Below are 27033 nucleotides of genomic sequence, written 5' to 3'. Positions count from 1 at the left end.
ATGAAGAGTGACAGAAGTGACTCTAGTACCACTATGAAGAGTGACACATCTGACTCTAGTACCACTATGCCAAGTGACTCTAGTACCACTATGCTGACTGAGACAACTGACTCTAGTACCACTATGAAGAGTAACACATCTGACTCTAGTACCACTATGCCAAGTAACTCTAGTACCACTATACTGAGTGAGACATCTGACTCTAGTATCACTATGCCAAGTGACTCTAGTACCACTATGCTGAGTGAGACAACTGGATCTAGTACCACTATTCAGAGGGACACTACTGACTCTAGTACTACTATGAAGAGTGACAGAAGTGACTCTAGTACCACTATGAAGAATGACACATCTGGCTCTAGTACCACTATGCTGAGAGACTCTAACACCACTATACTAAGTGAGACAACTAACTCTAGTATCACTATGCCAAGTGACTCTATTACCACTATACTGAGTGAGACAACTGTCTCTAGTACCACTATGCCGAGTGTCTCTAGTGCCGCTATGCTGAGTGACACATCTGACTCTAGTACCACTATGCCGAGTGACTCTAGTACCACTCTACGGTGGGAGACAACTGACTCTAGCACCACTATGCAGAGGGACACAAGTGACTCTGGTACCACTATGTCGAGTGACAAAACTGACACTAGTAACACTATGCTGAGTAACACAACTGACACTAGTGCCTCTATGCCGAGTGTCTCTAGTGCCACTATGCTGAGTAAGACACCTGACTCTAGTACCACTATGCCAAGTGACTCTAGTACCACTATGAAGAGTGACACAAGTGGCTCTAGTACCACTATGCCAAGTGACTCTAGTACCACTATGCTGACTGAGACAACTGACTCTAGTACCACTATGAAGAGTAACACATCTGACTCTAGTACCACTATGCCAAGTAACTCTAGTACCACTATACTGAGTGAGACATCTGACTCTAGTATCACTATGCCAAGTGACTCTAGTACCACTATGCTGAGTGAGACAACTGGATCTAGTACCACTATTCAGAGGGACACTACTGACTCTAGTACTACTATGAAGAGTGACAGAAGTGACTCTAGTACCACTATGAAGAGTGACACATCTGACTCTAGTACCACTATGCCAAGTGACTCTAGTACCACTATGCTGACTGAGACAACTGACTCTAGTACCACTATGAAGAGTAACACATCTGACTCTAGTACCACTATGCCAAGTAACTCTAGTACCACTATACTGAGTGAGACATCTGACTCTAGTATCACTATGCCAAGTGACTCTAGTACCACTATGCTGAGTGAGACAACTGGATCTAGTACCACTATTCAGAGGGACACTACTGACTCTAGTACTACTATGAAGAGTGACAGAAGTGACTCTAGTACCACTATGAAGAATGACACATCTGGCTCTAGTACCACTATGCTGAGAGACTCTAACACCACTATACTAAGTGAGACAACTAACTCTAGTATCACTATGCCAAGTGACTCTATTACCACTATACTGAGTGAGACAACTGTCTCTAGTACCACTATGCCGAGTGTCTCTAGTGCCGCTATGCTGAGTGACACATCTGACTCTAGTACCACTATGCCGAGTGACTCTAGTACCACTCTACGGTGGGAGACAACTGACTCTAGCACCACTATGCAGAGGGACACAAGTGACTCTGGTACCACTATGTCGAGTGACAAAACTGACACTAGTAACACTATGCTGAGTAACACAACTGACACTAGTGCCTCTATGCCGAGTGTCTCTAGTGCCACTATGCTGAGTAAGACACCTGACTCTAGTACCACTATGCCAAGTGACTCTAGTACCACTATGAAGAGTGAGACAACTGACTCTAGTACCACTATGCCAAGTGACTCTAGTACCACTATACTGAGTGAGACAACTGACTTTAGTACCACTATGCCAAGTGACTCTAGTACCACTATGAAGAGTGAAACAAGTGACTCTAGTACCACTATGCCGAGTGACACAAGTGACTCTAGTACCACTATGAAGAGTGACACATCTGACTCTAGTACCACTAGGCCAATTGACTCTAGTACCACTATGAAGAGTGACACATCTGACTCTAGTGCCACTATGAAGAGTGACACATCTGACTCTAGTACCACTATGCTGAGTGACTCTAGTACCACTATGACGAGTGAGACAACTAACTCTAGTATCACTATGCCAAGTGACTCTATAATCACTATACTGAGTGAGACAACTGTCTCTAGTACCACTATGCCGAGTGTCTTTAGTACCACTATGAAGAGTGAGACAACTGACTCTAGTACCACTATGCCAAGTGACTCTAGTACCACTATGAAGAGTGAAACAAGTGACTCTAGTATTACTATGAAGAGTGACACATCTGACTCTAGTACCATTATGAAGAGTGACACATCTGACTCTAGTACCACTATGCTGAGTGACACAAGTGACTTTAGTACCACTATGAAGATTGACACATCTGACTCTAGTACCACTATGCCAAGTGACTCTAGTACCACTATGCTGAGTGAGACAACTGACTCTAGTACCACTATGCCAAGTGACTCTAGTACCACTATGAAGATTGACACATCTGACTCTAGTACCACTATGCTGAGAGACTCTAACACCACTATACTAAGTGAGACAACTAACTCTAGTATCACTATGCCAAGTGACTCTATTACCACTATACTGAGTGAGACAACTGTCTCTAGCACCACTATGCCGAGTGTCTCTAGTGCCGCTATGCTGAGTGAGACAACTGACTCTAGTACCACTATGCCAAGTGACTCTAGTACTATTATGCTGAGTGACACATCTGACTCTAGTACCACTATACGGTGGGAGACAACTGACTCTAGCACCACTATGCAGAGGGACACAAGTGACTCTGGTACCACTATGTCGAGTGACAAAACTGACACTAGTAACACTATGCTGAGTAACACAACTGACACTAGTGCCACTATGCCGAGTGTCTCTAGTACCACTATGCTGAGTAAGACAACTGACTTTAGTACGACTATGCCAAGTGACTCTAGTACCACTATGAAGAGTGAGACAACTGACTCTAGTACCACTATGAAGAGTGACACATCTGACTCTAGTACCACTATGCCGATTGACTCTAGTACCACTATACGGTGGGAGACAACTGACTCTAGCACCACCATGCAGAGCGACACAAGTGACTCTGGTACCACTATGTCGAGTGACAAAACTGACACTAGTACCACTATGCTGAGTGATACAACTGACACTATTGCCATTATGCCAAGTGACTCTAGTACCAATATGCTGAGTAAGACAACTAACTCTAGTACCACTATGCCAAGTGACTCTATTACCACCATACTGAGTGAGACAACTGACTCTAGTACCACTATGCCGAGTGTCTCTAGTGCCGCTATGCTGCGTGAGACAACTGACTCTAGCACCACTATGCCGAGTGTCTCTAGTGCCACTATGCTGAGTGAGACAACTGACTCTACCACCACTATGCCAAGTGACTCTAGTACCACAATGAAAAGTGAGACAACTGACTCTAGTACCACTATGCCAAGTGACTCTAGTACCACTATACTGAGTGAGACAACTGACTCTAGTACCACTATGCCAAGTGACTCTAGTACCACTATGAAGAGTGAAACAAGTGACTCTAGTACCACTATGAAGAGTGGCACATCAGACTCTAGTACCACTATGCCGAGTGACACAAGTGACTCTAGTACCACTATGCCAAGTGACTCTAGTACCACTATGAAGAGTGAAACAAGTGACTCTAGTACCACTATGAAGAGTGGCACATCAGACTCTAGTACCACTATGCCGAGTGACACAAGTGACTCTAGTACGACTATGAAGAGTGACACATCTGACTCTAGTACCACTATGCCAAGTGACTCTAGTACCACTATGAAGAGTGAAACAAGTGACTCTAGTACCACTATGAAGAGTGGCACATCAGACTCTAGTACCACTATGCCGAGTGACACAAGTGACTCTAGTACCACTATGAAGAGTGACACATCTGACTCTAGTACCACTATGCCAAGTGACTCTAGTACCACTATACTGAGTGAGACAACTGACTTTAGTACCACTATGCCAAGTGACTCTAGTATCACTATGAAGAGTGAAACAAGTGACTCTAGTACCACTATGCTGAGTGACACAAGTGATTCTAGTACCACTATGAAGAGTGACACATCTGACTCTAGTACCACTATGGAGAGTGACATATCTGACTCTAGTACCACTATGCCGAGTGACTCTAGTACCACTATGAAGAGTGCAACAAGTGACTCTAGTACCACTATGAAGAGTAACACGTCCGACTCTAGTACCACTATGCCGAGTGACTCTAGTACCACTGTGCTGTGGAAGACAACTGACTCTAGTACCACAATGCTGAGTGACACATCTGACTCTAGTACCACTATGCCAAGTGACACTAGTACAACTATGAAGAGTGACACATCTGACTCTAGTACCACTGTGAAGAGTGACACATCTGATTCTAGTACCACTATGAAGAGTGACACATCTGATTCTAGTACCACTATGAAGAGTGACACATCTGACTCTAGTACCACTATGCCGAGTGAGACATATGACTCTAGTACCACTATACTGTGGAAGACAACTGACTCTAGCACCACTATGCCGAGTGACTCTAGTATTGTAGCTCCAGGTTACAGCAATAACTCCAGCAATGTTATTTTATCTGATACAACTAGCAATACACAAACCCAGCCTAATACACATGACACTATGACACATGACACATTAACTATCGCTACCACTATTCTGGCACCTGAGAAAGATACCTCTAGCAATACACTGACACCGATGACAGCCAATACCTCTTCTCTAACTTTGAATATGACTAATGTTTCTGACATCAGTAGTGCTGTTACTCCCATCACATCAACAGTGACACAATTATCTCTGTGGAACCTGATACAACAGATAATACAAATAGCTGCTGGCAAGACATCTTCCCTGTCCACTACAGCACCCGCCAACAATACCCCTAGTGCCTCATTGGCTTCTGTCAGCGATACAACAGCTGAAACCTGGACCAGTGTACTATCTGCTACTACACCAGAAACCGGAACCAGTGTATTATCTGCTACTACACCAGAAACCGGAACCAGTGTATTATCTGCTACTACACCAGAAACCGGAACCAGTGTATTATCTGCTACTACACCAGAAACCGGAACCAGTGTACTATCTGATACTACAACTGAAACTGGAACCAGTGTACTATCTGCTACTATGGCTGAAACCGGAACCAGTGTACTATCTAATACTACAACTGAAACCGGGACAAGTGTACTATCTGCTACTACACCTGAAACCGGAACCAGGGTACTATCTGCTACTACAGCTGAATCCGGAACCAGTGTACTATCTGCTACTACACCAGAAACCGGAACTAGTGTATTATCTGCTACTACACCAGAAACCGGAACCAGTGTACTATCTGATACTACAACAGAAACCAGAACCAGTGTACTATCTGATACTACAACTGAAACTGGAACCAGTGTACTATCTGCTACTATGGCTGAAACCGGAACCAGTGTACTATCTGCTATTACACCTGAAACTGGAACCAGTGTACTATCTGCTACTATGGCTGAAACCGGAACCAGTGTACTCTCTGCTACTACACCTGAAACCGGAACCAGTGTACTATCTGCTACTACACCTGAAACCGGAACCAGTGTACTATCTGCTACTACACCTGAAACCGGAACCAGTGTACTATCTGATACTACAACAGAAACCAGAACCAGTGTACTATCTGATACTACAACTGAAACTGGAACCAGTGTACTATCTGCTACTATGGCTGAAACCGGAACCAGTGTACTATCTGCTATTACACCTGAAACTGGAACCAGTGTACTATCTGCTACTATGGCTGAAACCGGAACCAGTGTACTCTCTGCTACTACACCTGAAACCGGAACCAGTGTACTATCTGCTACTACACCTGAAACCGGAACCAGTGTACTATCTGCTACTACACCTGAAACCGGAACCAGTGTACTATCTGCTACTACAGCTGAAGCTGGATCCAGTGTACTATCTACTACTATGGCTGAAACCGGAGCCAGTGTACTATCTGCTACTACACCTGAAACCATAACCAGTGTACTATCTGCTACTACAGCTGAAACCGGGACCAGTGTAATATCTGCTACTACACCTGAAACTGGAACCAGTGTACTATCTGCTACTGCACCTGAAACTGGAACCAGTGTAATATCTGCTACTACACCTGAAACCGGAACCAGTGTACTATCTGCTACTACGGCTGAAACCGGAACCAGTGTGCTATCTGCTACTACACCTGAAACTGGAACCAGTGTACTATCTGCTACTGCACCTGAAACTGGAACCAGTGTAATATCTGCTACTACACCTGAAACCGGAACCAGTGTATTATCTGCTACTACAGCTGAAACCGGGACCAGTGTAATATCTGCTACTACACCTGAAACCGGAACCAGTGTATTATCTGCTACTGCACCTGAAACCGGAACCAGTGTACTGTCTGCTATTACACCTGAAACCGGAACTAGTGTACTATCTGCTACAACGGCTGAAACCGGGACCGGTGTACTTTCTGATACTACAACTGAAACTGGAACCAGTGTACTATCTGCTACTACTACACCTGAAACCGGAACCAGTGTACTATCTGCTACTACACCTGAAACCGGAACCAATGTACTGTCTGCTACTACGGCTGAAACCGGGACCAGTGTACTATCTGCTACTACACCTGAAACCGGAACTAGTGTACTATCTGCTACAACGGCTGAAACCGGGACCAGTGTAATATCTGCTACTACACCTGAAACCGGAATCAGTGTGCTGTCTGCTACTACACCTGAAACCGGAACCAGTGGACTATCTGCTACTACGGCTGAAACCGGAACCAGTGTACTATCTGCTACCACGGCTGAAACCGGGACCAGTGTACTATCTACTACTATGGCTGAAACTGGAATCAGTGTACTATCTGCTACTATGGCTGAAACCGGGACCAGTGTACTATCTGCTACAACGGCTGAAACCGGAGCCAGTGTACTATCTGCTACAATGGCTGAAACCGGGACCAGTGTACTATCTGCTACAACGGCTGAAACCAGAACCAGTGTACTATCTGCTACTACAGCTGAAACCGGTACCAGTGTACTATCTGCTACAACGGCTGAAACCAGAACCAGTGTACTATCTGCTACTACAGCTGAAACCGGTACCAGTATACTATCTGCTACTACGGCTGAAACCGGAACCAGTGTACTATCTGCTACTACGGTTGAAACCGGAACCAGTGTACTATCTGCTACTACAGCTGAAACCGGGACCAGTGTACTATCTGCTACAACGGCTGAAACCAGAACCAGTGTACCATCTGCTACTACAGCTGAAACCGGAACCAGTGTACTATCTGCTACTACGGCTGAAGCCGGAACCAGTGTACAATCTGCTACTATGGCTGAAACCGGAGTCAGTGTACTATCTGCTACTACGGCTGAAGCCGGATCCAGTGTACAATCTGCTACTATGGCTGAAACCGGGACCAGTGTACTATCTGCTACAACGGCTGAAACCAGAACCAGTGTACTATCTGCTACTGCAGCTGAAACCAGAAACAGTGTACTATATGCTACTATGGCTGAAACTGGAACCAGTTTACTATCTACTACAGCTGAAACCGGAACCAGTGTACTATCTGCTACTACGGCTGAAACCGGAACCAGTGTACTATCCGCTACTACAGCTGAAACCGGAACCAGTGTACTATCTGCTACTATGGCTGAAACCGGAACCAGTTTACTATCTACTACAGCTGAAACCGGAACCAGTGTACTATCTGCTACTACGGCTGAAACCGGAACCAGTGTACTATCCGCTACTACAGCTGAAACCGGAACCAGTGTATTATCTACTACAGCTGAAACCAGAACCAGTGTGCTATCTGCTACTACAGCTGAAAACGGAACCAGTGTGCTATCTGCTTCTACGGCTGAAACTGGAACCAGTGTACTATCTGCTACTACGGCTGAAACCGGAACCAGTGTATTATCTACTACAGCTGAAACCGGAACCAGTGTACTATCTGCTACTACAGCTGAAAATGGAACCAGTGTGCTATCTGCTTCTACGGCTGAAACTGGAACCAGTGTACTATCTGCTACTACGGCTGAAACCGGAACCAGTGTACTATCTAATACTACAACTGAAACCGGGACAAGTGTACTATCTGCTACTACACCTGAAACCGGAACCAGGGTACTATCTGCTACTACAGCTGAATCCGGAACCAGTGTACTATCTGCTACTACACCAGAAACCGGAACTAGTGTATTATCTGCTACTACACCAGAAACCGGAACCAGTGTACTATCTGATACTACAACAGAAACCAGAACCAGTGTACTATCTGATACTACAACTGAAACTGGAACCAGTGTACTATCTGCTACTATGGCTGAAACCGGAACCAGTGTACTATCTGCTATTACACCTGAAACTGGAACCAGTGTACTATCTGCTACTATGGCTGAAACCGGAACCAGTGTACTCTCTGCTACTACACCTGAAACCGGAACCAGTGTACTATCTGCTACTACACCTGAAACCGGAACCAGTGTACTATCTGCTACTACACCTGAAACCGGAACCAGTGTACTATCTGATACTACAACAGAAACCAGAACCAGTGTACTATCTGATACTACAACTGAAACTGGAACCAGTGTACTATCTGCTACTATGGCTGAAACCGGAACCAGTGTACTATCTGCTATTACACCTGAAACTGGAACCAGTGTACTATCTGCTACTATGGCTGAAACCGGAACCAGTGTACTCTCTGCTACTACACCTGAAACCGGAACCAGTGTACTATCTGCTACTACACCTGAAACCGGAACCAGTGTACTATCTGCTACTACACCTGAAACCGGAACCAGTGTACTATCTGCTACTACAGCTGAAGCTGGATCCAGTGTACTATCTACTACTATGGCTGAAACCGGAGCCAGTGTACTATCTGCTACTACACCTGAAACCATAACCAGTGTACTATCTGCTACTACAGCTGAAACCGGGACCAGTGTAATATCTGCTACTACACCTGAAACTGGAACCAGTGTACTATCTGCTACTGCACCTGAAACTGGAACCAGTGTAATATCTGCTACTACACCTGAAACCGGAACCAGTGTACTATCTGCTACTACGGCTGAAACCGGAACCAGTGTGCTATCTGCTACTACACCTGAAACTGGAACCAGTGTACTATCTGCTACTGCACCTGAAACTGGAACCAGTGTAATATCTGCTACTACACCTGAAACCGGAACCAGTGTATTATCTGCTACTACAGCTGAAACCGGGACCAGTGTAATATCTGCTACTACACCTGAAACCGGAACCAGTGTATTATCTGCTACTGCACCTGAAACCGGAACCAGTGTACTGTCTGCTATTACACCTGAAACCGGAACTAGTGTACTATCTGCTACAACGGCTGAAACCGGGACCGGTGTACTTTCTGATACTACAACTGAAACTGGAACCAGTGTACTATCTGCTACTACTACACCTGAAACCGGAACCAGTGTACTATCTGCTACTACACCTGAAACCGGAACCAATGTACTGTCTGCTACTACGGCTGAAACCGGGACCAGTGTACTATCTGCTACTACACCTGAAACCGGAACTAGTGTACTATCTGCTACAACGGCTGAAACCGGGACCAGTGTAATATCTGCTACTACACCTGAAACCGGAATCAGTGTGCTGTCTGCTACTACACCTGAAACCGGAACCAGTGGACTATCTGCTACTACGGCTGAAACCGGAACCAGTGTACTATCTGCTACCACGGCTGAAACCGGGACCAGTGTACTATCTACTACTATGGCTGAAACTGGAATCAGTGTACTATCTGCTACTATGGCTGAAACCGGGACCAGTGTACTATCTGCTACAACGGCTGAAACCGGAGCCAGTGTACTATCTGCTACAATGGCTGAAACCGGGACCAGTGTACTATCTGCTACAACGGCTGAAACCAGAACCAGTGTACTATCTGCTACTACAGCTGAAACCGGTACCAGTGTACTATCTGCTACAACGGCTGAAACCAGAACCAGTGTACTATCTGCTACTACAGCTGAAACCGGTACCAGTATACTATCTGCTACTACGGCTGAAACCGGAACCAGTGTACTATCTGCTACTACGGTTGAAACCGGAACCAGTGTACTATCTGCTACTACAGCTGAAACCGGGACCAGTGTACTATCTGCTACAACGGCTGAAACCAGAACCAGTGTACCATCTGCTACTACAGCTGAAACCGGAACCAGTGTACTATCTGCTACTACGGCTGAAGCCGGAACCAGTGTACAATCTGCTACTATGGCTGAAACCGGAGTCAGTGTACTATCTGCTACTACGGCTGAAGCCGGATCCAGTGTACAATCTGCTACTATGGCTGAAACCGGGACCAGTGTACTATCTGCTACAACGGCTGAAACCAGAACCAGTGTACTATCTGCTACTGCAGCTGAAACCAGAAACAGTGTACTATATGCTACTATGGCTGAAACTGGAACCAGTTTACCATCTACTACAGCTGAAACCGGAACCAGTGTACTATCTGCTACTACGGCTGAAACCGGAACCAGTGTACTATCCGCTACTACAGCTGAAACCGGAACCAGTGTACTATCTGCTACTATGGCTGAAACCGGAACCAGTTTACTATCTACTACAGCTGAAACCGGAACCAGTGTACTATCTGCTACTACGGCTGAAACCGGAACCAGTGTACTATCCGCTACTACAGCTGAAACCGGAACCAGTGTATTATCTACTACAGCTGAAACCAGAACCAGTGTGCTATCTGCCACTACAGCTGAAAACGGAACCAGTGTGCTATCTGCTTCTACGGCTGAAACTGGAACCAGTGTACTATCTGCTACTACGGCTGAAACCGGAACCAGTGTATTATCTACTACAGCTGAAACCGGAACCAGTGTACTATCTGCTACTACAGCTGAAAATGGAACCAGTGTGCTATCTGCTTCTACGGCTGAAACTGGAACCAGTGTACTATCTGCTACTACGGCTGAAACCGGAACCAGTGTACTATCTGCTACTACGGCTGAAACCGGAACCAGTGTGCTATCGGCTACTACAGCTGAAACCGGAACCAGTGTACTATCTGCTACTACGGCTGAAACTGGAATCAGTGTGCTATCTGCTACTACGGTTGAAACCGGAACCAGTGTACTATCTGCTACTACAGCTGAAACCGGAACCAGTGTGCTATCGGCTACTACAGCTGAAACCGGAACCAGTGTACTATCTGCTACTACACCTGAAACCGGAACCAGTGTACTATCTGCTACTACAGCTGAAGCTGGATCCAGTGTACTATCTACTACTATGGCTGAAACCGGAGCCAGTGTACTATCTGCTACTACACCTGAAACCATAACCAGTGTACTATCTGCTACTACAGCTGAAACCGGGACCAGTGTAATATCTGCTACTACACCTGAAACTGGAACCAGTGTACTATCTGCTACTGCACCTGAAACTGGAACCAGTGTAATATCTGCTACTACACCTGAAACCGGAACCAGTGTACTATCTGCTACTACGGCTGAAACCGGAACCAGTGTGCTATCTGCTACTACACCTGAAACTGGAACCAGTGTACTATCTGCTACTGCACCTGAAACTGGAACCAGTGTAATATCTGCTACTACACCTGAAACCGGAACCAGTGTATTATCTGCTACTACAGCTGAAACCGGGACCAGTGTAATATCTGCTACTACACCTGAAACCGGAACCAGTGTATTATCTGCTACTGCACCTGAAACCGGAACCAGTGTACTGTCTGCTATTACACCTGAAACCGGAACTAGTGTACTATCTGCTACAACGGCTGAAACCGGGACCGGTGTACTTTCTGATACTACAACTGAAACTGGAACCAGTGTACTATCTGCTACTACTACACCTGAAACCGGAACCAGTGTACTATCTGCTACTACACCTGAAACCGGAACCAATGTACTGTCTGCTACTACGGCTGAAACCGGGACCAGTGTACTATCTGCTACTACACCTGAAACCGGAACTAGTGTACTATCTGCTACAACGGCTGAAACCGGGACCAGTGTAATATCTGCTACTACACCTGAAACCGGAATCAGTGTGCTGTCTGCTACTACACCTGAAACCGGAACCAGTGGACTATCTGCTACTACGGCTGAAACCGGAACCAGTGTACTATCTGCTACCACGGCTGAAACCGGGACCAGTGTACTATCTACTACTATGGCTGAAACTGGAATCAGTGTACTATCTGCTACTATGGCTGAAACCGGGACCAGTGTACTATCTGCTACAACGGCTGAAACCGGAGCCAGTGTACTATCTGCTACAATGGCTGAAACCGGGACCAGTGTACTATCTGCTACAACGGCTGAAACCAGAACCAGTGTACTATCTGCTACTACAGCTGAAACCGGTACCAGTGTACTATCTGCTACAACGGCTGAAACCAGAACCAGTGTACTATCTGCTACTACAGCTGAAACCGGTACCAGTATACTATCTGCTACTACGGCTGAAACCGGAACCAGTGTACTATCTGCTACTACGGTTGAAACCGGAACCAGTGTACTATCTGCTACTACAGCTGAAACCGGGACCAGTGTACTATCTGCTACAACGGCTGAAACCAGAACCAGTGTACCATCTGCTACTACAGCTGAAACCGGAACCAGTGTACTATCTGCTACTACGGCTGAAGCCGGAACCAGTGTACAATCTGCTACTATGGCTGAAACCGGAGTCAGTGTACTATCTGCTACTACGGCTGAAGCCGGATCCAGTGTACAATCTGCTACTATGGCTGAAACCGGGACCAGTGTACTATCTGCTACAACGGCTGAAACCAGAACCAGTGTACTATCTGCTACTGCAGCTGAAACCAGAAACAGTGTACTATATGCTACTATGGCTGAAACTGGAACCAGTTTACCATCTACTACAGCTGAAACCGGAACCAGTGTACTATCTGCTACTACGGCTGAAACCGGAACCAGTGTACTATCCGCTACTACAGCTGAAACCGGAACCAGTGTACTATCTGCTACTATGGCTGAAACCGGAACCAGTTTACTATCTACTACAGCTGAAACCGGAACCAGTGTACTATCTGCTACTACGGCTGAAACCGGAACCAGTGTACTATCCGCTACTACAGCTGAAACCGGAACCAGTGTATTATCTACTACAGCTGAAACCAGAACCAGTGTGCTATCTGCCACTACAGCTGAAAACGGAACCAGTGTGCTATCTGCTTCTACGGCTGAAACTGGAACCAGTGTACTATCTGCTACTACGGCTGAAACCGGAACCAGTGTATTATCTACTACAGCTGAAACCGGAACCAGTGTACTATCTGCTACTACAGCTGAAAATGGAACCAGTGTGCTATCTGCTTCTACGGCTGAAACTGGAACCAGTGTACTATCTGCTACTACGGCTGAAACCGGAACCAGTGTACTATCTGCTACTACGGCTGAAACCGGAACCAGTGTGCTATCGGCTACTACAGCTGAAACCGGAACCAGTGTACTATCTGCTACTACGGCTGAAACTGGAATCAGTGTGCTATCTGCTACTACGGTTGAAACCGGAACCAGTGTACTATCTGCTACTACAGCTGAAACCGGAACCAGTGTGCTATCGGCTACTACAGCTGAAACCGGAACCAGTGTACTATCTGCTACTACGGCTGAAACTGGAATCAGTGTGCTATCTGCTACTACGGTTGAAACCGGAACCAGTGTGCTATCTGCTACTACGGCTGAAACTGGAACCAGTGTGCTATCTGCTACTACGGCTGAAACCAGAACCATTGTACTGTCTGCTACTACAGCTGAAACCGGAACCAGTGTACTGTCTGCTACTACAGCTGAAACTGGAACCAGTGTACTATCTGCTACTACAGCAGAAACCGGAGCCAGTGTACTATCTGCTACTACGGCTGAAACCGGAACAAGTGTATTATCTGCTACTACAGCAGAAACCGGAACCAGTGTGCTATCTGCTACTACGGCTGAAACCGGAACCAGTGTACTATCTGCTACTACAGCAGAAACCGGAGCCAGTGTACTATCTGCTACTATGGCTGAAACCGGAACGAGTGTACTATCTGCTACTACAACTGAAACTGGAACCAGTGTACTATCTGCTACTACAGCTAAAACCGGAACCAGTGTATTATCTGCTACTACAGCAGAAACCGGAACCAGTGTGCTATCTGCTACTACGGCTGAAACCGGAACCAGTGTACTATCTGCTACTACAGCAGAAACCGGAGCCAGTGTACTATCTGCTACTATGGCTGAAACCGGAACGAGTGTACTATCTGCTACTACAACTGAAACTGGAACCAGTGTACTATCTGCTACTACAGCTGAAACCGGAACCAGTGTACTATCTGCTACTACAGCTGAAACTGGAACCAGTGTACTATCTGCTACTACAGCTGAAAACGGAACCAGTGTACTATCTGCTACTACAGCTGAAATCGAAACCAGTGTAATATCTGCTACTATATCTGAAAACGGAACCAGTATACTATCTGCTACTGCGGCTGAAATAGGAACCAGTGTACTATCTGCTACTACAGCTGAAACCAGAACCAGTGTACTATCTGCTACTACGGCTGAAACCGGTACCAGTGTACTATCTGCTACTACAGCTGAAACCAGAACCAGTGTACTATCTGCTACTACGGCTGAAACCGGTACCAGTGTACTATCTGCTACTACGGCTGAAACCACAGCTATTCTGCCATTTACTGATCCAACTGAAATCATATCCAGTATGCCATCTGCTAACACAGGTCAAACCACAACCAGTGTACCCTCAGCTACCACAGCTGAAACTAGTATAATTGTACTATATGTTCCCCAAACCGAAACCTTACTCAGTGTACCATCTGTTACCATAGGACAAATGAGCACCAGTGTACCACCTACTACCACAGGACAACCCAGTACCAGTGCACCACCTACTACAACAGGACAACCCAGTACCAGTGTACCACCTACTACAACAGGACAAACCAGTAACAGTGTACCACTTACTCCAACAGGACAAACCAGTACCAGTGCACCACCTACTTCAACAGGACAACCCAGTACCAGTGCACCACCTACTACAACAGAACAAACCAGTAACAGTGTACCACCTACTTCAACAGGACAACCCAGTACCAGTGCACCACCTACTACAACAGAACAAACCAGTAACAGTGTACCACCTACTACCACAGGACAGACCAGTACCAGTGTACAACCTACTACCACAGGACAAACCAGTAACAGTGTACCACCTACTACCACAGGACAGACAAGTACCAGTGTACAACCTACTACCACAGGGCAAATCAGTAACAGTGTACCACCTACTACCACCACAGGAGAGACCAGTACCAGTGTACCACCCACTGCCACAGGAGAGACCAGTACCAGTGTTCCACCTACTACCACAGGACAGACCAGTACCAGTGTTCCACCTATTTCCACAGGAGAGACCAGTACCAGTGTTCCACCTACTTCCACAGGAGAGACCAATACCAGTGTACAACCCACTGCCACAGGAGAGACCAGTACCAGTGTTCCAACTACTACCACAGGACAGACCAGTACCAGTGTACCACCTACTACCACAGGACAAACCAGTAACAGTGTACCACCTACCACCACAGGACAAACCAGTAACAGTGTACCACCTACTTCCACAGGAGAGACCAGTAGCAGTGTACCACCCACTGCCACAGGAGAGACCAGTACCAGTGTTCCACCTACTACCACAGGACAGGCCAGTACCAGTGTACCACCTACTACCACAGGACAAACCAGTAACATTGTACCACCTACAACCACAGGACAGACAAGTAGCAGTGTACAACCTACTGCCACAGGACAAACCAGTAACAGTGTACCATCTACTTCCACAGGAGAGACCAGTACCAGTGTACCACCCACTGCCACAGGAGAGACCAGTACCAGTGTTCCACCTACTACCACAGGACAGGCCAGTACCAGTGTACCACCTACTACCACAGGACAAACCAGTAACATTGTACCACCTACTACCACAGGACAGACAAGTAGCAGTGTACAACCTACTGCCACAGGACAAACCAGTAACAGTGTACCATCTATTTCCACAGGAGAGACCAGTACCAGTATACCACCCACTACCACAGGAGAGATCAGTACCAGTGTACCACCTACTACCACAGGACAAGCCAGTAACAGTTCACCACCTATTCCCACAGGAGAGACCATTACCAGTGTACCCCCTACTACCACAGGACAGACCAGTGCCAGTGTACCACCTACTACCACAGGACCAACCAGTAACAGTGTACCACCTACTTCCACAGGAGAGACCAGTACCAGTGTACCACCTACTACCACAGGAGAGACCAGTACCAGTGTACCACCTACTACCACAGGAGAGACTAGTACCAGTGCACCACCTACTTCCACAGGAGAGACCAGTACCACTACACCACCTACTACCACAGGACAAACCAGTACCAGTGCACCACCTACTACCACAGGACAAACCAGTACCAGTGTACCACCTACTACCACAGGACAAACCAGTACCAGTGTACCACCTATTACCACAGGACAAACCAGTAACAGTGCGCCACCTACTCCCACAGGAGAGACCAGTAAAAGTGTACCACCCTCTACCACAGGAGAGACCAGTACCAGTGTACCACCTACTACCACAGGACAAACCAGTACCAGTGCACCACCTACTTCCACAGGACAAACCAGTACCAGTCTACCACCTACTACCACAGGACCAACCAGTACCAGTGTACCACCTACTACCACAGGACCAACCAGTACCAGTCTACCACCTACTACCACAGGACAAACCAGTACCAGTCTACCACCTACTACCACAGGACCAACCAGTACCAGTGTACCACCTACTACCACAGGACAGACCAGTACCAGTCTACCACCTACTTCCACAGGACAAACCAGTACCAGTCTACCACCTACTACCACAGGACCAACCAGTACCAGTGTACCACCTACTACCACAGGACAAACCAGTACCAGTGTACCACCTACTCCCACAGGACAAACCAGTACCAGTATACAACCTACTACCACAGGACAAACCAGTACCAGTGTACCACCTACTCCCACAGGACAAACCAGTACCAGTATACAACCTACTACCACAGGACAAACCAGTACCAGTGTACCACCTACTCCCACAGGACAAACCAGTACCAGTATACAACCTACTACCACAGGACAAACCAGTACTAGTGTACAATCTGCTATTACAGCTGAAACCACAAACAGCATGCAATATTCTACCACAGCTGAAACTAAAACCACTATGCCAACTGCTACCATGGCACAAACCACAACCAGTGTGCCCTCAGCTACCACAGCTGAAAGAAGTATCATTGTACTATCTATCCCCCAAACTGAAACCATACCCAGTGTGCCATCTGCTACCACAGGACAAACCAAAACAAGTTTACTACGCACAGGACAAACCAGTACCAGTGTATCACCTACTACCACAGGACCTACCAGTACAAGTACACCACCTACTACCACAGGACCTACCAGTACAAGTACACCACCTACTACCACAGGAGAGACCAGTACGAGTATACCACCCACTACCACAGGAGAGACCAGTAATAGTGCACCATCTACTACCACAGGACAAACCAGTACCAGTGTACCACCTACTACCACCGGACAAACCAGTACCAGTGTACCACCTACTACCACAGGACAAACCAGTACCAGTGTACCACCTACTACCACAGGACCTACCAGTACAAGTACACCACCTACTACCACAGGAGAGACCAGTACGAGTATACCACCCACTACCACAGGACAAACCAGTACCAGTGTACCACCTACTACCACAGGACAAACCAGTACCAGTCTACCTCCTACTACCACAGGACAAACCAGTACCAGTGTATCACCTACTACCACAGGACAAACCAGTACAAGTACACCACCTACTACCACAGGACAAACCAGTACCAGTGTATCACCAACTACCACAGGACAAACCAGTACCAGTCTACCACCTACTACCACAGGACCAACCAGTACCAGTTTACCACCTACTACCACAGGACCTACCAGTACAAGTACACCACCTACTACCACAGGACACACCAGTACCAGTGTATCACCTACTCCCACAGGACAAACCAGTAACAGTGTACCACCTACTACCACAGGACCTACCAGTACAAGTACACCACCTACTACCACAGGAGAGACCAGTACGAGTATACCACCCACTACCACAGGAGAGACCAGTACCAGTGTATCACCTACTACCACAGGACAAACCAGTACCAGTGTATCACCTACTACCACAGGACAAACCAGTACCAGTGTACCACCTACTACCACAGGACAAACCAGTACCAGTGTATCACCTACTACCACAGGACCTACCAGTACAAGTACACCACCTACTACCACAGGAGAGACCAGTACGAGTATACCACCCACTACCACAGGAGAGACCAGTAATAGTGCACCACCTACTACCACAGGACAAACCAGTACCAGTGTATCACCTACTACCACAGGACAAACCAGTACCAGTGTACCACCTACTACCACAGGACAAACCAGTACCCGTGAACCAACTACTTCCACAGGACAAACCAGTACCAGTGCACCACCTACTACCACCGGACAAACCAGTACCAGTGTACCATCTACTTCCACAGGAGAGACCAGTACCAGTGTATCACCTACTACCACAGGACCTACCAGTACAAGTACACCACCTACTACTACAGGAGAGACCAGTAATAGTGCACCATCTACTACCACAGGACAAACCAGTAACAGTGTACCATCTACTACCACAGGACAAACCAGTACCAGTCTACCACCTACTACCACAGGACCAACCAGTACCAGTGTACCACCTACTACCACAGGACCAACCAGTACCAGTGTACCACCTACTACCACAGGACCTACCAGTACAAGTACACCACCTACTACTACAGGAGAGACCAGTACGAGTATTCCACCCACTACCGCAGGAGAGACCAGTAATAGTGCACCATCTACTACCACAGGACAAACCAGTACCAGTGTACCACCTACTACCACAGGACCAACCAGTACCCATGAACCAACTACTTCGACAGGACAAACCAGTACCAGTGCACCACCTACTACCACAGAACCTACCAGTACAAGTACACCACCTACTACCACAGGACCAACCAGTACCAGTGTACCACCTACTACCACAGGACCAACCAGTACCAGTGTACCACCTACTACCACAGGACCTACCAGTACCAGTCTACCACCTACTACCACAGGACAAACCAGTACCAGTCTACCACCCACTACCGCAGGAGAGACCAGTAATAGTGCACCACCTACTACCACAGGACAAACCAGTACCCATGAACCAACTACTTCGACAGGACAAACCAGTACCAGTGCACCACCTACTACCACAGGACCTACCAGTACAAGTACACCACCTACTACCACAGGACAAACCAGTACCAGTGTACCACCTACTACCACCAGACAAACCAGTACCAGTGTATCACCTACTCCCACAGGACAAACCAGTACCCGTGAACCAACTACTACCACCAGACAAACCAGTACCAGTGTATCACCTACTCCCACAGGACAAACCAGTACCCGTGAACCAACTACTACCACCAGACAAACCAGTACCAGTGTATCACCTACTCCCACAGGACAAACCAGTACCCGTGAACCAACTACTTCCACAGGACAAACCAGTACCAGTGTACCACCTATTAACACAGGACAAACCAGTAACAGTGCGCCACCTACTCCCACAGGAGAGACCAGTAAAAGTGTACCACCCTCTACCACAGGAGAGACCAGTACCAGTGTACCACCTACTACCACAGGACAAACCAGTACCCATGAACCAACTACTTCGACAGGACAAACCAGTACCAGTGCACCACCTACTACCACAGGACCTACCAGTACAAGTACACCACCTACTACCACAGGACAAACCAGTACCAGTGTACCACCTACTACCACCAGACAAACCAGTACCAGTGTATCACCTACTCCCACAGGACAAACCAGTACCCGTGAACCAACTACTACCACCAGACAAACCAGTACCAGTGTATCACCTACTCCCACAGGACAAACCAGTACCCGTGAACCAACTACTTCCACAGGACAAACCAGTACCAGTGTACCATCTACTACCACCGGACAAACCAGTGCTAGTGTACAATCTGCAAGTGCAACTGAAACCACACACACTAAGCCGTATTCTACCACAGCTGAAAGTAAAACCACTATGCCATCTGCTATCATGGCACAAACCACAACCAGTGTACCCTCAGCTACCACAGCTGAAAGAAGTATCATTGTACTATCTATCCCCCAAATTGAAACCATACCCAGTGTGCCATCTGCTACCATGGGACAAACCAATGCAAGTTTACAACCCACTACCACAGGACAAACCAGTACCAGTGTACCACCTACTACCACAGGAGAGACCAGTACCAGTGTACCACCTACTACCACAGGAGAGACTAGTACCAGTGCACCATCTAATGCCACAGGAGAGACCAGTACCACTGAACCACCTACTCCCGCAGGACAAACCAGTACCAGTGTACCACCTACTACCACAGGACAAACCAGTACCAGTGTACCACCTACTACCACAGGAGAGACCAGTACCAGTGTACCACCTACTACCACAGGAGAGACTAGTACCAGTGCACCATCTAATGCCACAGGAGAGACCAGTACCACTGAACCACCTACTCCCACAGGACAAACCAGTACCAGTGTACCACCTACTACCACAGGACAAACCCGTACCAGTGTACCACCTACTACCACAGGAGAGACCAGTACCAGTGTACCACCTACTACCACAGGACAAACCAGTACCAGTGTACCACCTACTACCACAGGACAAACCAGTACCAGTGAACCACCACCTACTACCACAGGACAAACCAGTACCAGTGTACCAACTACTACCACAGGACAAACCAGTACCAGTGCACCACCTACTACCACAGGACAACCCAGTACCAGTGCACCTACCATCACAGGACAAACCAGTACCAGTGTAAAACCTACTTCCACAGGACCAACCATTACCAGTAAATCTCCTACTACAACAGGAAAAACCAGTACCAGTGTACCATCTGCTATCACCGGACAAGACAGTTCTAGTGTACCACCTACTACTACAGAACAAAGCATCACTAGTGTACCACTTACTACCACAAGACAAACAAGTACCAGAGTACCATTTACTACCACAGGACAAACCAGTACCAGTGTACCATTTACTACCACAGGACAAACCAGTACCAGTGTACCACCTACTACCACAGGACAAACCAGTAACAGTGTACCACCTACTACCACAGGACAAACCAGTAACAGTGTACCACCTACTACCACAGGACAAACCAGTACCAGTGTACCACCTACTACCACAGGACAAACCAGTAACAGTGTACCACCTACTACCACAGGACAAACCAGTAACAGTGTACCACCTACTACCACAGGACAAACCAGTACCAGTGCACCACCTACTACCACAGGAGAGACCAGTACCAGTGCACCACCTACTTCTACAGGACAAACCAGTACTAGTGCACCACCTACTACCACAGGACAAACCAGTACCAGTGCACCACCTACTTCTACAGGACAAAACAGTACAAGTGAACCACCACCTACCACAAGACCAACCAGTACCATTGTATTCCCCAAAACCAATGTACCATCTCTTATCCCAACTGAATCTACAACCACTTTACTCCCTACTTCCACAACTGAAATCACAACCAGTGTGCCATCTGCTACCACAGACAAAAGCAACGTCAGTGTTGTATCTGTTATCACATCCAAAATCAGGACCATTGTATCATCTGCTACAGAATCAGAAACCATAACTACCATGTCATCTACGTCCACGTCTGAAACCAGTACCAGTGAGCCAATTACTACCACTTCCCAAACCAGAAGTAATGTATCATTTGCTCTTATATCTGATACCAGAAATAGTATGCCATCTTCTACCCCATCTGAAACCAGAAATACTATGCAACCTGCTATCTTATCTGAAACCAGAAATACTATGCCCTCTGCTGTCCCATCTGAAACCAAAACTACTGCTCCCACATCTAATACCAGAGCTACCACGCCATCTGCTCCCACATCCGACATGAGAAATACTGCAGAATCTTCTTCCACATACAAATCCACAATTCCATCCACTACCTCATCATACACTACCACACCAGAAGCCAGAACTAATGTATTATCTGATATGAGTACTGTGGTGCCATCTACTACCACATCTGACCACAGAACTACTCTGACATCTACTACGACATCTGACCACAGAACTACTCTGCCATCTACTACCACATCTGACCACAGAACTACTTTGCCATCTACTACCACATCTGATATCAGGATTATGTTGCCATCTACTACCACATCTAACTACATAACTACTCTGTCACCTACTACGACATCTGACCACATAGCTACTTTGACATCTGCTACCACATCTGTCCACAGAACTTCTTTACCATCTAACACATCTAACTACATAACTACTTTGTCATCTACTACCACCCCTGACCACAGAACTACTCTCCCATCTACTACTACATCTGACCAGAGAAATACTCTACCATCTGTTACTACATCTGACCACAGAACTACTGTGCCATCTACTACCACATCTGACCACAGAACTACTCTGCCATCTACTACCACATCTGACCACAGAACTACTCTGCCATCTACTACTACATCTGACCACAGAACTACTCTGCCATCTACTACCACTTCTGACCACATAACTACTCTGCCATCTACTACCACACCTGACCACAAAACTACTCTGCCATCTACTACTACTACTACATCTGACCACAGAACTACTCTGCCATCTACTACCACATCTGACCAGGGAACTACTCTACCATCTGCTACCACACCTGATCACATAACTACTCTGCCATCAGCTGCCACATCTGTCCTCAGAGCTAATCTGCCATCTACACCCACATATGACCACAGAACTACTCTGCCATCTACCACAGCTGTCTACAGAACTACTCTATCTGCTACCACATCTGACCAAAGGACTACTCTGCTATCTGCTACCACATCTGACCACGTAACTACTCTGCCATCTACTGCCACAGCTGACCACAGAACTACTCTGCCATCTACTACCACACCTGACCACAGAACTACTCTGCTATCTACTACCACACCCAGCCACATAACTACACTGCCATCTACTACCACACCTGACTACAGAACTACTCTGCCATCTACTACCACATCTGACCAAGTAACTACTCTGCCATCTACTACTACATCTGACCACAGAACTATTCTGCCATCTACTTCCACATCTGACCACAAAACTACTCTGCCATCTACTACCACATCTGACCATGTAACTACTCTGTCATCTACTACCACACCTGATCACAGAACTATTCTGCCATCTACATCCACATCTGACCACATAACTACTCTGCCATCTACTACCACATCTGACCATGTAACTACTCTGTCATCTACTACCAAACCTGATCACAGAACTATTCTGCCATCTACATCCACATCTGACCACATAACTACTCTGCCATCTACCACAGCTGTCTACAGAACTACTCTATCTGCTACCACATCTGACCACAGAACTACTCTGCTATCTGCTACCACATCTGACCACGTAACTACTCTGCCATCTACTGCCACAGCTGACCACAGAACTACTCTGGCATTTACTACCACACCTGACCACATAACTACTCTGCTATCTACTACCACACCCAGCCACATAACTACACTGCCATCTACTACCACACCTGACTACAGAACTACTCTGCCATCTACTACCACATCTGACCAAGTAACTACTCTGCCATCTACTACTACATCTGACCACAGAACTATTCTGCCATCTACTTCCACATCTGACCACAAAACTACTCTGCCATCTACTACCACATCTGACCATGTAACTACTCTGTCATCTACTACCACACCTGATCACAGAACTATTCTGCCATCTACATCCACATCTGACCACATAACTACTCTGCCATCTACTACCACATCTGACCATGTAACTACTCTGTCATCTACTACCAAACCTGATCACAGAACTATTCTGCCATCTACATCCACATCTGACCACATAACTACTCTGCCATCTACTACCACATCTGACCACAGAACTACTCTTCCATCTGCTACCACATCTGTCCTCAGAGCTAATCTGCCATCTACACCCACATATGACCACAGAACTATTCTGCCATTTACTTCCACATCTGACCACAAAACTTCTCTGCCATCTACTACCACATCTGACCATGTAACTACTCTGTCATCTACTACCACATCTGACCACAGAACTACTCTGACATCTACTACCACACCTGACTACAGAACTACTCTGCCATCTGCTACCACATCTGACCAAGTAACTACTCTGCCATCTACTACCACACCTGACCACAGAACTACTCTGCCATCTACTACCACATCCAGCCACATAACTACACTGCCATCTACTACCACACCTGACCACAGAACTACTCTGCCATCTGCTACCACATCTGACCAAGTAACTACTCTGCCATCTACTACCACATCTGACCATGTAACTACTCTGTCATCTACTACCACATCTGACCACAAAACTACTCTGCCATCTACTACCACATCTGACCACAGAACTACTCTGCCATCTACTACCACACCAGACCACAGAACTACTCTGCCATCTACTACCACATCTGACCACAAAACTACTCTGCCATCTACTACCACAGCTGACCACAGAATGACTCTGCCATCTACTTCCACATCTGACCACAGAACTACTCTGCCATCTACTACTACATCTGGCCACATAACTACTCTCCCATCTGCTACTAATTCTGACCACATAACTACTCTGCCATCTGCTACCACATCTGGTCATGTAACTACTCTGCCATCTATTAACACACCTGACCAAAGAACTTCTCTGCCATCTACTACCACACCTGACCACAGAACTACTCTGCCATCTACTACCACATCTGTGGTTAGAACTATTCTGCCATCTGCTACCACAGCCAACACCAGAACTATTGATCTATTAGCAATTACACCAGGGACCAGAACCTCTGTGGCAACTGCCACCCCAACCAAACCCAGAGACACTGTGCCAACTACTGTTACTACAGAACCCGGTAAGATTATGCTAAATGCCACTTTATCTGACATCGTGCCATCTACCAAAAGATCTGAGACGAAAACCACGGAATCTAGAACTGCTGTGCCATCTGCTTCCCCACTGGCCACCAGAACAATTCCATCAACTACCACACCAGAAGCCAGAATCTTTGGGCCAACTACTGCCACATCTGATGTCAGACGCACCGCTGTATCTTCCTCGAGACCTAATACCAGAACCACCGTATCACCTGACACCACTTCCAACACCAGAAACATTGCGCCAGTTACCAGCTCGTCTGATCTCAGCAACAAAGTGCCACCCGCTACAGGGCCTGAAAGTATAACCATTGTACAATTTGCCACATCTGAACCTAGAGACACTGTAACAACTGCTGCCAAGTCTACCACAGGCACAACGATCACTTTACCTGGCACCAAAGACATTTTACCGGCTGCCACAACGTCGGGAAGCAGGACGATTGTGCCAACTGCTGCCACGTCTGCGTCCACAGCTAATTCTACCCGTATGCTGTCTACCGGTATGACTGCTGGTAAATTACCTGTCAGTACAACCACCAACCAAACCACCAATTCTACCAGTCCAGCTCAGAGTACCGCAGCGTTACGCTCTAACACTAGTACTCACCTGATAACCAGCACCACCAAACTCGTTACTAATCTGGCAACACATTCAGCCAATCAAGTCACTGCAGGACCGATAAACGTTACTGAAAATGTCACCCTTATGACGTCCAAAACCCATTCTACAGCTAAATCCGAAATTAGTTCAACCGCTGGGGCCGCACCCCGCTCCAGTGACAGCACTACCCACAAAGCTTCTTCAGCGGATGTACAAATACCAACCGCTGGTAAGTAGAACGTTATATTCAAATATACCATAATCACTATGAAGACAAATCCTTTTCACAGTATGGGCCTAAGTTATGTTTGTAAGTAAAGCAAAATAGTAAGCAACTGGGCAAAACCATGCTGAGCTGCAGCTGGGGCAGATGTAACATGTGCGGAGAGAGTTAAGGTGGGTACACACTAGTAGATATATCTGCAGATCAATTGATCTGCAGATATATCTATGGTCGGATCGGGCAGTGTGCTGTGCATACACACTGCCCGATCCGTCGGGGACTGACGTCATGAACTTGGCGGGCGCCCGTCCAGTTCAGCTGTCAATCACCGCCGGCCGCCGCAGCATGTGTACGGGCGGTCGGCCGACCGCCCCGTACACACACAGCGACGCGCCAATATATCAATAGATATATTGGCCGTCGACTGTGCTGCGCGGCCAACGCGATACGTCTGTGAACGACGGAGTTCACAGACGTATCGGCCGTACACACTGGCCGACGGTCCCGCGATATATCGGCCGTTCAAGAGAATGGCCGATATATCGGCCAGTGTGTACGGGCCTTAAGATTTGGGTGGGGTGTGTTCAAACTAAAATCTAAATTGCAGTGTCAAAATAAAGCAGCCAGTATTTACCCTGCACAGAAAAATGATAAATGTTTTTGCTCCCCTTGCATGGTAACATGGGGTCATTCCGAGTTGATCGCTAGCTGAAAATGTTCGCTGCGCAGCG

At 47.0% G+C, this 27033-nt stretch overlaps 1 protein-coding gene across 1 annotated transcript; it reads left to right on the top strand.

The window, feature by feature from the left end:
• LOC134929541 (serine-rich adhesin for platelets-like) lies at positions 1-26316 on the top strand. The gene is made up of 4 exons (XM_063925135.1): positions 1-4597; positions 13394-13801; positions 15083-22201; positions 25337-26316. The coding sequence occupies exons 1-4, from the start codon at positions 1-3 to the stop codon at positions 26314-26316; spliced, it is 13104 nt and encodes a 4367-aa protein (XP_063781205.1).
• Positions 26317-27033: the final 717 nt, after the last annotated feature.

Source organism: Pseudophryne corroboree, chromosome 5, assembly GCF_028390025.1.
Source record: "Pseudophryne corroboree isolate aPseCor3 chromosome 5, aPseCor3.hap2, whole genome shotgun sequence".
NCBI lineage: Eukaryota > Metazoa > Chordata > Amphibia > Anura > Myobatrachidae > Pseudophryne > Pseudophryne corroboree.
This window is presented reverse-complemented; position numbering and strand designations above follow the sequence as displayed.

Bases quoted from the DNA above. Each gene is read 5' to 3' on its own strand.
- LOC134929541 (XM_063925135.1), top strand. From the start codon at position 1: ATGAAGAGTGACAGAAGTGACTCTAGTACCACTATGAAGAGTGACACA. The intron at 4,598-13,393 runs GTGAGACATATG...CTGCCACTACAG, and splicing joins CTCTAGTACCACTATGCCGA to CTGAAAACGGAACCAGTGTG. The intron at 22,202-25,336 runs GTAATGTATCAT...CTGCTACCACAG, and splicing joins TACCACTTCCCAAACCAGAA to CCAACACCAGAACTATTGAT.